This window comes from Lepidochelys kempii, chromosome 7 (genome assembly GCF_965140285.1).
Source record: "Lepidochelys kempii isolate rLepKem1 chromosome 7, rLepKem1.hap1, whole genome shotgun sequence".
Classification (NCBI taxonomy): Eukaryota; Metazoa; Chordata; order Testudines; family Cheloniidae; genus Lepidochelys; species Lepidochelys kempii.
In genome coordinates, this window is record NC_136386.1 from 4,335,708 (window position 1) to 4,350,460 (window position 14,753).

The following is a 14,753-nucleotide window of genomic DNA, read 5'->3' on the forward strand; positions in this document are numbered from 1 at the left end:
TTGCAGAAAGGTAAGGAACTCCCAAAGACATCAGTCATATCTTTCAGCAGTTTAATGCCAGTCACTCCCCTTATTTTTAAAAAAGCAATTTATCCACTCCACCTACGCTAATGCCATTTTCCTGTTTATAGTGGTAAATTATTTAGATCATGAATGCTAAATATTAGAATGTTTATATAAAAAGCTTGTTTTGCTAATGATGGTAATTCCACTTTGCTACAAGCTTCCTGCATCATTTGTCTTAAGTTCTTGATGTTTTCTTATGTTGGCTATTTATTATACATTTGTGCCCTTGGCAGATGATCAGTACCATCGGAGCTTCATATAAGATTCATGAGAGTTTCATACAACATTCAAGAACAAAATTAGAATTTTGAAATTATATATGTATGTGAATATGCTTATATACACATCACGTGTGTAATATGTGTATATATATATATATTTATAATGTATATTTGTGTTGAGAATACAAGGAAAGAGAAAATATGTATGTTAGCAAGTTTTCTGCCAAAAGCAATTGTGAAACAATTTAAGGTTGTCATTAAAGAATGTAACAACAATAATTCTTCGCAACTATGACAGAGAAAATACAAATTTTAGATTAACATTTCAGAGGTGAATCACTCTGGCTTCAGGTTTAAAAGTTTCAAACAACACAGGGAAACATGCATCTAGGAGCGTGGCTTGAGGCTCTTATTTTTGCAAATCTCTTACTTATGTGATTAAACATGGCGGAAGTGATTAATCACTGACAGAATAAATCTTTTTTTAGGCATTGTCATAAATATAAAGGGAAGGGTAAACCCCTTTGAAATCCCTCCTGGCCAGGGGAAAGCTCCTCTCACCTGTAAAGGGTTAAGAAGCTAAAGGTAACCTCGCTGGCACCTGACCAAAATGACCAATGAGGAGACAAGATACTTTCAAAAGCTGGGAGGAGGGAGAGAAACAAAGGGTCTGTGTCTGTCTGTAGTCGTCTTGGCCGGGGACAGAACAGGAATGGAGTCTTAGAACTTTTAGTAAGTAATCTAGCTAGGTATGTGTTAGATTATGATTTCTTTAAATGGCTGAGAAAAGAATTGTGCTGAATAGAATAACTATTTCTGTCTGTGTATCTTTTTTGTAACTTAAGGTTTTGCCTAGAGGGGTTCTCTATGTTTTTGAATCTAATTACCCTGTAAGATATCTACCATCCTGATTTTACAGGGGGGATTTCTTTATTTCTATTTACTTCTATTTTTTATTAAAAGTCTTCTTGTAAAACACTGAATGCTTTTTCATTGTTCTCAGATCCAAGGGTTTGGGTCTGTGGTCACCTATGCAAATTGGTGAGGCTTTTTATCCAACATTTCCCAGGAAAGGGGGGGTACAAGTGTTGGGAGGATTGTTCATTGTTCTTAAGATCCAAGGGTCTGGGTCGGTAGTCACCTAGGCAAATTGGTGAGGCTTTTTACCAAACCTTGTCCAGGAAGTGGGGTGCAAGGTTTTGGGAAGTATTTTGGGGGGAAGGACGCGTCCAAACAGCTCTTCCCCAGTAACCAGTATTAGTTTGGTGGTGGTAGCGGCCAGTCCAAGGATAACGGGGGTAATATTTTGTACCTTGGGGAAGTTTTGACCTAAGCTGGTAAAGATAAGCTTAGGAGGTTTTTCATGCAGGTCCCCACATCTGTACCCTAGAGTTCAGAGTGGGGGAGGAACCTTGACAGGCATGCTTTTCTGTTAAAAAAGAAAATATTTAGACATTCCCTCTAGGTATGCTGGGAATAAATAGTTATGATTATTAACATTGTGATTGGCTAACAATTGTTAAAAGATTAATACTTCAAGTTTGTCTGTTCACCAGTCCAAACCTTCTTACTCTGTTACCCAGCAACCTTTTGATTATGAAGGACCCTGCTAGAGTTTACATGCCAAGGACTGCAATTGCAAATACCTCTCAGTGGATCTTGTCCTTGGTAGATGTTTCCTTCAGTTCTGTTATTCTCAAAGAACTGCCATCAATTGTTTGTTGTTCTTGCTCTCCATGAGCCCCTATCTGTACTGAGCTTGCAAAACCAAAAAGATGATGCTTATAACCTTGTTTAGGCCTCTGAGTGCAACTCTCCAGCATCTTGCTCTTGGTATTAGGTCTCTCATTTTTCAAGCAGTAATTGGAATTTTCTGCAAGCGTGAGCCTCTCATGTTAAACAGAGTGATGACAGAGAATAATAAAATGAAAAGCCCTTTTCCCCTCAGGGTAGGAAATCCTTGGATCTTTGTTCAAACCAGCATTGTGATCTCTAACTACTTCCCTCTGTTTCTCCATCTTTTGGAGCTCGATACATTCTTTTTAGAACAACACAGGATAATTTCAGCAATTTCTCTACCAGTATAATAATTCAAACAACTCAACTGCTTCTTCTGTGATGGAAAGGCCTCTGAAAGATGCCACTGATTGTATCAAGGCTTCCAGGGATTTTTATACTTTTTACCCCTGCAGTCTCATGACAAATTACTTAGCAAGAGATAAGTCAGTCACTCAAAGTGTTCTTTCTTGCCTAATGTCTAAATGCCATCTTCCGGATTCATCTTGACTGCTTTCCTCTATACCTTCTTCAGTGGAGAGACTCAGGGTGCTGTGAATCAGCTGGTCCTATCTCCTGATTTAACCCTTTCAATTTGAGCGCCTCCTTCTTTAGGTGCTTTCCTAACCTTAGCATCACAAGGGCTTTTAAATTGCTACATTTATGGGGAAGTCTTGAATTATGTAGTCAAGTAGTATGTTTGAACCCTTTCTCCCAGTGAAGTGTTAAGACTGGGATTTCCAAAGGAACTTAAAAGTCTGCAGCTCCCATTGATTTCAGTGGTATTTGGGGGCCTAACTCACTTATGCCCTTTTAAAAATCCCAACCTCTAAGTAGAAAGTGTAACCGTGGAATTTAGAATTGGCACCAACTTCTTCATTATTCCTCAAGGTTATAGGAGGGTGCAAAGTTTACTTGATAGTAGGTAAGATTCTGAATCATATTTCATAAAGAGAGCTGGTACTTGCTGGGACAGGAGAATTATGGCAAGGGCGCTGATGTGGAGCTTTGGTGATTTAAGCCAGCAGCCTTGTTCAACAAAACTGTTAGTGTCCTTGGGCAGATCATATCTGCAAGTTTATGGGAAGGAGCAGTGCCTCTTTATTCCTTGCCCTGCCAGACTAGCAAGAGTCCTTACTTACTTCTGTCCCTGCGACAGCCTTGAGTCTGAGTATGCTGCTGACACGCAGCCATGAGCTGGTAAACAGCTTTTTTTGTTGAGAGACTGGTTCTTCCCATCAATCCCTAATAGTTGGTTTGGTGTTGACACTAAAAGAGATGTGGGATTCTTCCCTGCTAACCTCACTTGGATTGGAAGCTATCATGCCTTCACACATCAATGGTCCTATTTTCAAAAGTACCTAAATCATGTAGGAGCCTAGATCCTATTGACTTAGGCTCTTAATAGTCTCCTTAATCACCAATGCATTTCTGAAATTTGTACTCCCTCTAGTTGTTGTTTAAGCAGGCTTAAACCTCGTAGGAGGACTACCCAATGCCAAATGCCACTAGCAGCCTGCCTCCAGCCCAGCGAGAACAGGAACCTGACCATTTGCACACAATCTGGGCTTGCTAATTCTTGTAGATTGTGCCTTCATATGATGACAGTCCAGATTTGTTTTTTCTCTGCTCTGAAAAGCCAGACAAACTAGTTGAGCAATAGAGCTGGCTGGATATGGGTCAATGAAAAGAAGGGCAGGTTAGGAGGAATGAGAGGTACATATCTACCCCCACCACCAGTTTTTGATGGTTCTGTTGATATCTGCCTTGTACAGCTGTATGTTTCATATACTGTCACTCCTGGTCTGTACTGTTACTGATGAGTGGTATCCTGCAGGGATGGGATAGGTATCCCTACCATGTGCTCAAAGTAATTGAGCCTCAGTTAGGCTGTTGCTGAAGCCTAATTATAGAAATGTTAGGTCACTTTGCAAATGTCACTCCCATTTGCTATTGGAAATGAAGGATGTGTTAGGAGTCAAGGCAGTTGAGTGCTCTAACTGAGATTGTTGTGTAAGTGGGATCAAAAATTGGCCCATTGTGTGCCAGATCCGGGACTCAGAGTGAGATGACTAATGTCTAAGTGCAAGGAAAGTGAGATCTAGAAAAATAAATGTCATATTCTATCTTTATTTTCAACTTGTAAATGAATGATCAGCATAAGATAACTTGTAATTGGTGAACATCCACCAAACCACGTGTCAAATTTTAAGTGTGTTGTTATGTAAAGAAATTTATGAAGACCACAACTTTACATAAAGATAACTGAGCCGGTAATTGGAAAGTTAATGGAAATGAGGGAAATTTCAAAGTTGGAATATAAATGCAGCTTTAAAAAGTTATATTTTTAAACAATAGTTTAATGAAGGAAAAATAAATACATTTGACTGAGTAAAAAAATCCATGAAAGTTTATATCAGCTTTAATTAGATTTTGGCTGAATTCATTATTTTTAATGGTTTTTCATTAGTGAAGCATAGTCATTATTTGGGATGTATAGTAGCAGGAAGAAAAACAAGGTAATTTTGGATTCTATTTAAAGAACAGCTTATATATTAAAAGACTATTAATAAAAATCCTCCAGTAGCTGACAGAAAATTTTAGCATAAGAAAAGATTTTAGAGCTTCTGGTTGAACGAGGAATATTTCCTCTTCCTGAGGAAAACTTGATGTTCATTACGGAACCTAGCTAGGAAGCGACAAGTAGTTTCCGATGAGCATAAATGAAAGAAACCCTGACTGTTACGTGTTGCTTAAGATGCCTGAATTCATATGATGAAAGATGGTTGCACTCCTAAGATTACTGACCTAGGCTCTGAGCCCATACCACTAAAGTCAACAGGAGTTTTGCCATTAACTTCAATAGGAGTGTGGTCAAGTCACTGGAGACCAATCATGCAAAATTAGATTCTGAGGCTGCTGGCCCATGGAAGATCTGTAAACCTCTATAGCTCAGCAAACTCTTGAACTGTCAGAGAGAGTACTAACCACCACAGGATCCCGATTACAGCTATCCAGCGGCAGGAGGTGGAAAACCACTCTGCATGGGAGGAATTTCAAATCTTGGAGTTCCTGGGCCTTCCACAGGTAGCTGGTCTGTTTTGAAGGTCAGCTCAGGAGAGGAAAACAGGGCCGGAAGGCTTGACAACTCTGTCTATAAGGCAGTCAGTCAGAGAACGCAGGCCTCAGTGGGAAACTCTCAGTACAATGACTCGTAAGAGCGGGAAGCCTTCCCAATGATGCAAAATAAATGGGGTGAAACCATGCAAGTCTCTGTTCTTGATTCCTGTCCCCCCACCTCACCCAATGGTGACCCATCTACCTCCTATGTGAACAGTTACCCAATCCTGATCCTCTTGTTCCTACTCCCCTTGACCCCCTGTTTCATTAGCCTGGGGGTTAATGCAGCCCTTGTACCATAGCACATGCCATTACTCTGTTATGTTTGTAGTGTGTTGCTCATTGGACTTATTAGCACAAAATAGTGTAAAGGCTTATTCAGGTTAGATGGAGAGCTCCTCAGAGCAGGGGCATTCTCCTTGAGTGCTTGGAAAGTGCTTAGCACAGAATGGGTACTAACATTAATAACTAATGATGCTGAAGGTCACCGCCGTGCAGGTCTATAATATTTCTCTGCAGATATTCCTTCTGACACTAGAACTCAAGGACAGGGGTGGTTGACATTTTATTATAATTCACATGTATTCCTGGAGTTTCCTGGGGAAGCTTGTATTGTTTGTGAGTAGAGGAGGGCTTCCAGTGTGTCAAGTTTTGAACACTGAATTATTTGTCAGCCATTAAAAGCCCAATACAAATTCAACCCAAATTTTACTTGATTAAAATGGCGATGCTTGTTGCTGATCAAATGAAATGCAAATAGTTTTACGTTTCTCTGTTTCAGACCAGTAAATGTCACACGCAAGATGCAGGGATTTTTTTTTTACTAGGTTTAAGTTAAATGCAATCTTTATTTAGTGTCATGTTTTTATTTAAAAGCATTTATTTAAAGTTCTAAAAAACAAAGAATTCAATATAGCAGGACAGGTGCAACTGCGAATGATTAATGATATCATTCTCAGTACTTTATAAAGTGTCTAACACCGAAGAGATTTATACAGTGCAGAATGGCAATTGTGCTTTGATGTAGGGAATAGGTAATCAATACCTGCGAGCTTAGAAAGTGTTCTGTTTCCTCCACTAATGATGTAGGTTTTTTGCAAGGCAAGGGTGTCTGGAGCATGAGACACTTAGAAGAAGAATTAATTTGAAATCTGTAGTGGAAGATCAGTTTCAATTAAAACTCCACTTGAATGTACATGGAAAAAAGCAAGCTGTTACACTTAAACCTTTTGATGGTTATGAGCGTATAAATAAATCTGTGTGGGCTAACCTCTTGATTACATTTTTACAGGGTGTTAAGCTAATTTTTCCTGAGTGTGAAGTATTATTTATTTACCCCGATTCTCAAAATCTAAAAGAAAAATGTGTCCCCTTTATTGTCTTTTCAAACTGTTCTGTAAAAATGGTATGGGGGACAACCTCAGCTGCTAAAACTTGGCATAGCTCCATTGAAATCAATGGGACTATGCTGCTTTACACCAACGGTGGGATCTGGCCCTACATTTCTCACTATCAACAATTGCTGCCATTATAGTGCCGATCACATTGTGTGTAGCAATTTGCATGCCACGCTTGCATGCAGTGGAAACGGTCAGTTAGTGGAACTAGAGCGTTTCAAAAAGTTCTGAAAGAAAATTAATGAAAAATCCCCAATTTAAAAAAAATCCCATGGTGATTCTAAATAGCAAGTCTTAAACTTAGCCTTGTGACAGTAATATGCAATGGCAGGACTCTCAACCACAGCACAGCTTTCAGTTGTGGGTTTGAATTGCTCAGTGTGTTATTGCATTACTTTTTTTTTTAATAATTCAGCACCAGTATGGAAGCATTTTATGCATATAACAATAATACTACTACATAAAGATGCAGCTGCACTTCCATTAGTAAATCCTAGATTTAGATCCAAAGGGAGCTGGTAATTGTTTAGAAGGAGATTATCAATTATTAAAGCAATACAGAGAGGGTAAAATTTTTAAAATCCTGTAGACGATTTAGGAGCCCAAATCCTGCTTTCAGTTGTGACTTAGGTTCCCAAGGGAGTTAGGGACCTAAATATCTATGAGCATCTAGGCCTTAGAAGCATAAATCTCATTGAAAGTCGATGGGACTTATGCTCCAAAGTGCCTAAGTCACTTTTAAAAATGGGACTTAGTTTTGCTGAGTCACTTAGGCACTTTGGAAAATTTTACTCATATGTCAAATCAAATTAACAAGACATTTTCTCTGCAAATTAGTCAACAGTTCTGATTTTTTAAAAGGTATGTGCCTTGCAAATGTCCATAAAGGAACAACCCTACAGTCCTTATTCAGGCAAATCTCCCACTGATTGCAATGGTCACCAAAGCATTGTGGGTGGGTGCAATGCGATCTCTCAGGCCTTCTTTGCCCCCAGCTGGAGGCATTGGCAATCTGACACCCGCCTGCTCAGGGACAACCCGCTCAGGCCAAGCTATCAACAAGACACAATCCTCCAGAGGCCAAGAAGGGCCAGGAGGAGACAGTGACAAATTGGGATCCAGAAGGCCAGTTAAGACGGCCTACATGCTTCTTCTCAAGAGCACTAAGTGAGACTGTGGCAGAGGAGGGGTGCCTCAGAACTAGCCCAGAATCCCAGGGCCTTAGCTTCAAGTACTTGCCTTTGATGTATGTTTGTTTGTTTGTAGGAGCAGCCCGGCAAATTCTGAGTTTGTTACTGTTTGACTCTTCAAAGACTGATACTGAGCTTACACTGTGGGCTACCACAACAGGTGAACTGAGGCAGCAAGTGCCTGCAGTGCCAAGCTTGGCCCAGCAGGGGGCACTGCATTGCAGCCCTGCGGGAGACGGTGGGGTTTTCAAAAGCTACTAATTCCTATTTGAGTGGTATAACTCCCATTGTCTTCAATGGAAGGACTGTTAGGCCCATGGTGAACACTTTGGAAATCCAGATCTTTGTCTGAATTTGTAACAATACCAACACGTGATAGCTTGAGAGTTATCTGCACTACTGGGCCTTTTGAAATGTAACACAAATTTCATTGCCATTTTAATGCAAACTTGCTTGTAGGCTATCTAAGTGGCCAACTAATACGCCACAAAACAGTTATGCATTAGAACACTTTTGATAAGGAAAGTCCCTCTAGAAACAGAACATGTTTAGGATTTAATAATTGAGTTCCCTTTAATTGGGAATTCATTTAAAGTGGCTTTTACTAAGAGTATAAGCTGAAAATGATGGATGCCAGGCTGTGGCAGCTGTCTGGGGACTCCCAGGCCTGGGTTCAAGACCTGGGACATCACAACAGGACCATCCCCAGTTGTCCAGACCCAGCTTCTGACAGTCAGAAGTCTAGAGACACTCAAAAGCATGGTGTTGCATCGCTGCCCATCATAAAAGATTAGGGTTGGAAGAGACCTCAGGAGGTCATCTAGTCCAGCTCACTGTTCAAAGCAGGACCAACACCAACTAAATCATCCCACCAGGGCTTTTCAAGCTGGGCCTTAAAAACCTCTAAGGATGGAGATTCCACCACCTCCCTAAGGTAACTCATTCCAGTGCTTCACCACTCTCCTAGTGAAATAGTGTTTCCTAATATCCAACCTAGACCTCCCACCACTGCACCTTGAGACCATTGCTCCTTGTTCTGTCATCTGCCACCCCTGAGAATAGCCAAGCTCCATCCTCTTTGGAATCCCCTTTCAGGTAATTATCTCACTTTACAAACTGTAAAAATCCCCTTCCTGCTGTATAAAAATAAAAATGGGGGGAGAGAGGATGGAGAAGTGTCAGTTCCTGGCACTGTTTCTGTGGTTGGCTAGCTATCCTATATCAAGCAAACACTGCTGTGCAAGGTGTACGGATATGTATGCAAGACACTGCTGATCTATCCATGGTGCATCACACTGCTACTATTTGACTTTGGGGGGAGATTTGGAAGAATAATTTAATCAGCTGAGAAATTATGTGAAAACAAATTTGAGTAGTGAGAAAAATAAAAGCATGAAAAAGGACAAATGGTAGAAGACAGTTCTGTGCTGTTACTCTCCTCTACCATTTCTCCTTCCTGTAGTTTATTTTTTGTACTACCCAAGTTTGTTCACACTTAATTTCTCAGTTGATTTAAATGAAGTTCTCCCCCCGTTGCCTGCTTTTAGAACCTCAAATAAAATAGCAGTTATTTAAGGTCGTATTATCTTAACCTGTCACACAAACTAGAGTTAATGCCTTATTAGTATATTAATTATCTAATGCAAACAGGTAAGCTACATAACTTCCTACTCTTTCTCTAGCTATTTGAAAGTTCCTGTAACATCATACTGACTCATAAGTTGGTCATGAAAGGGTTAGTGAATTGCAGATAATTTTATAGAAGGGCAATTTAAAATGACAGTATTGTTGCTTATTGCAAGAAGCAAAATTTGAGCACTGTATAAAGTTAATGGATTTCAGTCTCTTCGTAGGTTGCATGCAGGAAATGTAGCAGCAGTGTAGTTACCTTGGGAGCTAAAATGCTTGCTGCCTTACTTAAGGATAGTCTGGTAACTGTTGGCCCATCAGAACAATAAGTTGTTGGTCTTTTCTTTTAACAGGTACTTATGGTCCTGAGCACTGGGTTACTTCAAGTGTGGACTGTGGAGGCACTCACCAGTCTCCAGTAAACATCATAGACCATCAGGCACGTGTGGGAGATGAATATCAAGAATTACAGCTTGATGGTTTTGACAACGAATCCTCTAACAAGACATGGATGAAAAACACTGGGAAAACTGGTATGTTCTTTCCTGTTTGTCTCCGTAAGCCTGCCTTCAATCAATTAATAACTCAAGCCATAAATTTAAAAAACAAACAAACCCACAAAGACATCCCATTGTTCTGTTTAATCCTAACGTGAGAACTTCCCAATATAAGTTGCCAGGCCGCTATCTCTGCATTCTGTGCAGAATTAGTGCAGTAGATCAGTTTTTAACAGTTTTTTAAGTTCATCCCCCGTATAAACCATTTTCTTGGCAGCCAAATGAATATCACAGTAAAGACCTGTAACTCTCTGTGTGAGAGTTAGAAGGTGTAACCTTGAATTACCCGCTAAGGGAGGCTATAGCATCCAGTAGTGAAGAGTGCCAAAATGCAAGGCTCAAAGGTATTCTTATGAATAAAAGAAAAGACTAGGAGTTAGGAGGTTCTCACGCAGAAAGGGCAATAGATGGGCAAAGTGATGTAGTAGTGATTAATATCTTGTGGATACTATTACAGCCCCGAATACTGCACTGTAACTGCACTTCTCTTCTGCCCCTTTTTTATAATTGTTTTATAAAAGAACAGTCTGAAGACGTTGCTTATTTGTACCAAAAATTCAATGGTTCACCTAAAGGTCAAGGTTAATTTATCTACAAAGTTATTTGCATTTGCTTGCACTTGAATACTGAAATTGTGAAAAGCAGAAATCATAAGGTCTGCCTCCTCAGTTGTCAAGGTCAAGAATTTTTAGGTAATTGAATTAAATCTATAATTAATTCATTTTATTTATTAAATCTATTTTTAAATCCTTGTTAATATTCAACATGTGTCTCTGAAGTACTTTATATCATGTTTCTCTAGTTAAGGGTCTGCTCACATATGCAGTAGATGTCATACCTCAGGGGGTGTAGCACAGACTTGGAGTACTTCCACTGAATTCATTGGGCTTTGGATCAGAGCCCTAGATACTAGCCACAGATCCATTTTGCCTCATTTATTGAATTCAGAATCCTTTGGCCTACATAGAGATTTTGAGACTTCCTCTAGTTAATGAAGGGTCCAGTGGCTAGGGTGCCAGCTGGGTTTGTAGGAAAATGGGGTTCATTTCTCTCCTTTGCCACAGACTTCCTATGTGACCCTAGGCAAGTCACTTAGCCTCCCAGTGCCTCAGTTCCCCATCTGTAAAACAGGGATAATAGCCCTGCCCTGCCACAGAGAGGTGTTGTGAGGATAAATACATTGAAGATTGGGAGGCACTCGGATACTCAGATGGTGGTAGAAACCATACAAGTACCTGAAGTATCAAAAATAGGACTGTATCTAATCAATCAGATTCTTTGTAAGAATATTACTATGACATTTGAAGGAAACCAGCAAAAGAATGGAAAGATAAACCATTCTAGAAAGCATCAGGTAGACAATGCCATGGCGGTGCTGTGTTCACACACGAACTCTGGATGGCCAGAGGTGAGAGGTGTTTCGGATACATCTGCCAGTAAGGCCCTGTCCTAAGAGGTGAAGTTGAAGGGAGCGGAAGGTGCAGAATCAGGCCCCAGCGGGGAGGTAGCGTATCAAACCAGTGGTGAGAGCAATCTGAGGTAGGACACCAAATACAGTCTTTGACAAGTGTTATTAAAATTTGACTGGTATGGATTGGAGGAGAAAATAACTTCTGGTTCTGATTCTACTGTCTCAAACAGTATCTAGCCAGCAAGTTAAAGAAGTATGGGCTGGATGAATGGACTATAAGGTGGATAGAAAGCTGGCTAGATTGTTGGGCTCAACAGGTAGTGATCAATGGCTCCATGTCTATTTGGCAGCCGGTATCAAGTCGAGTGTCCCAAGGGTCGGTCCTGGGGCCGGTTTTGTTCAATATCTTCATAAATGATCTGGAGGATGGTGTGGATTGCACCCTCAGCAAGTTTGCAGATGACACTGAACTGGGAGGAGAGGTAGATACGCTGGAGGGTAGCGATAGGATACAGAGGGACCTAGACAAATTGGAGGATTGGGCCAAAAGAAATCTGATGAGGTTCAATAAGGATAAGTGCAGGGTCCTGCACTTAGGACGGAAGAATCCCATGCACCACTACAGACTAGGGACCGAATGGCTAGGCAGCAGTTCTGCACAAAAGGGCTTAGGGGTTACAGTAGTCGAGAAGCTGGATATGAGTCAACAGTGTGCCCTTGTTGCCCAGAAGGCCAATGGCACTTTGGGGTGTATAAGTAGGGGCATTGTCAGCAGATCGATGGATGTGATCGTTCCCCTCTTTTCGACACTGGTGAGGTCTCATCTGGAGTACTGTGTCCAGTTTTGGGCCCCATACTACAAGAAGGATGTGGAAAAATTGGAAAGAGTCCAGCGGAGGGCAACAAAAATGATTAGGGGACTGGAACACATGAGTTATGAGGAGAGGCTGAGGGAACTGGGGATGTTTAGCCTGCGGAAGAGAAGAATGAGGGGGGATTTGATAGCTGCTTTCAACTACCTGAAAGGGGGTTCCAAAGAGGATGGCTCTAGACTGTTCTCAGTGGTAGCAGATGACAGAACAAGGAGTAATGGTCTCAAGTTGCAGTGGGGGAGATTTAGGTTGGATATTAGGAAAAACTTTTTCACTAGGAGGGTGGTGAAACACTGTAATGTTTCACTAGGGAGGTGGTGGAATCTCCTTCCTTAGAAGTTTTTAAGGTCAGGCTTGACAAAGCCCTGGCTGGGATGATTTAATTGGGGATCGGTCCTGCTTTGAGCAGGGGTTGGACTAGATGACCTCCTGAGGTCCCTTCCAACCCTGATATTCTACAATTCTATTGTGTCTCTCGTCTAGGAGTCTCCAGATGCAAATGACAACTGCAAATATTATTGTTGTTAATGTTGTTGCAAATGTCAATCATTTAGCCTCCCCTTGTCATTTTGAGGTAGATAAGTAGCAGCATCCCACTTCACTGAAACTGAAGGGTTAAATGACTTGCCCAACATCATATAAAAAGTCTGTGGCATCTCCCAATTTCCAGTCCTCTGCTTCAATCTTTAGCCCATACCTCCTTGATGACTGTTGTTTCATAATTAAAAAAAAGAAAGGGGAAGAATGTAGTTTTCCTCTTAAAATGGAAATGTGTCCTTTGTCCTTTGGGTACATTTTAAAAAAATCAATAAAAGTGAATGTGTACAGTTTTCTGCTACAGTCAGAAATGTTTGTACCTTCTTCGATACTCTGAGCTATGTGTCCTCTTTGTAGCAAAATGATTCTGGAAGGGCTGAGGTCTACAATAGCTTACTACTTAAATATACCTTGTATGTTACCTTCCCTGCCCTCCAGCTTTGCGGAGGAAAAATGTTTGTAGTAACCAGCAACTGGTATCGCTAGAAACAGAAAGAAAAACCGAACACTGGATAGTGTGTGAGGGAAGACACTGATAGCTGCCTAGCTGCATGTGTAGCAGGAACAGGAATATGCAGGGAGTTTTTCCAAGTTTCTTGTGGGCAGAAATGAAGGCCATGCCTTTCCTCACATGCTCTGTGTGCTTTTCACACATATTGCAAAGTGCCATAGAGTCCCACCGCAATGAACAGTAAGCACAACGCATGGGCAGGAATTGTCCTCCGTGTTTTAATGGACAGTAATGTAGGTGGTGGCCATCCCCTCTCCATCAGCCACTGTTATTGTCGTACAAGGATGATTATCTGATCTGAGGGGCATGGCACCCCTGGTTTGAATTTGGGATTCCTGCTCCCAGGCGGGCTGCCTACCAAGGCTGAAGAGCCCTGCTTGTCCTGAGCAGTCTGGTTTCTTTAAAGGCACCAGACTTGACACTGCTACTATGTTTGAATTGTTCACACTGGGGTGTGGATTTTTGCTGGCAGGCTAACACCTCTCAGAACATCAGTGATCAGCTGTCCCTTTTATGTAGTACCGTATGTCCTTTTCTCAGAGGTGTGCACACAGTCTTTTTAGCTTTGATGTCTATTCTAAGGCATTGTGCTGAGTCTGTCAACATGCTGCCTGAGCACCAGTCGCTCCTCCCGTATTTTCTCAGGCCCCACCCCATTCCCTGGGTTTGCAGGATGTTTTTGCTGGGAGGAATTCTGAATTGGAAGTGTGGTGCAGCAGCAAACCAAGTAGGATAGGTAGAAGGTAGTGGCAGATTTTGTAGTCAATTGCTATGCTTTTTGGCACAAGAATCATGGAACCAGCTGGCCCCATAAGACCTTTATATTACATACTGACACAGTCAATCAACTAAATGTCCATTTAAGCAATAGTGACACAAGCAGGACATTTCTTAGCAGTTCATACTCTGGGTGGAGGAGGTGAGGTTCCAAGGCAAAGTCAAAGGCTCTTAGCCTAGTATCAGGGGGCAGCCGTGTTAGTCTGTATCCACAAAAACAACAAGGAGTCCGGTGGCACCTTAAAGACTAACAGATTTATTTGGGCATAAACTTATGCCCAAATAAATCTGTCTTTAAGGTGCCACCAGACTCCTTGTTGCTCTTAGCCTAGACACTCTAACTGCCAGGAAACACCTGACTCAGATATTGGTTTTGCTGATACATTACTAAAATATTTTCCTTAAAAAGGAAAGAAATTACTTTTTATGTACTAAAAAGTTACATTTGAAATGCATGTGGCTACAGTTGCTGTGTGAGCTCTGCAGTACTGGGTTTGCCCTAGGAGATAAAGAACCGTATGGTAACCCATAAGAAAGCAGGACTTCAATGTGAATATGCAAATAAATTCAGTTAAGGCCTTGTCTACTTTAGGAGGATTTAGTTATAGTGGTAGGGCAAAACTCTGTAGTGTGGATGCAGTATAATAGTGCGTATCTTGTATAATTGAGGCCGGTTTCCCTGACTGGCA

General features: G+C 41.1%; 1 protein-coding gene across 6 annotated transcripts in view; it reads left to right on the plus strand.

Moving 5' to 3' along the window:
• The window catches only part of PTPRG (protein tyrosine phosphatase receptor type G), a 616,375-nt gene that overhangs the window by 321,330 nt on the left and 280,292 nt on the right, over nt 1-14,753 (plus strand). For all 6 annotated transcript variants that reach the window (XM_073350970.1, XM_073350965.1, XM_073350966.1 and 3 more), the window contains exon 3: nt 9,753-9,932. In XM_073350970.1, coding sequence (XP_073207071.1) covers nt 9,753-9,932 — 180 coding nt within the window. The remainder of the gene's footprint in view (nt 1-9,752; nt 9,933-14,753) is intronic.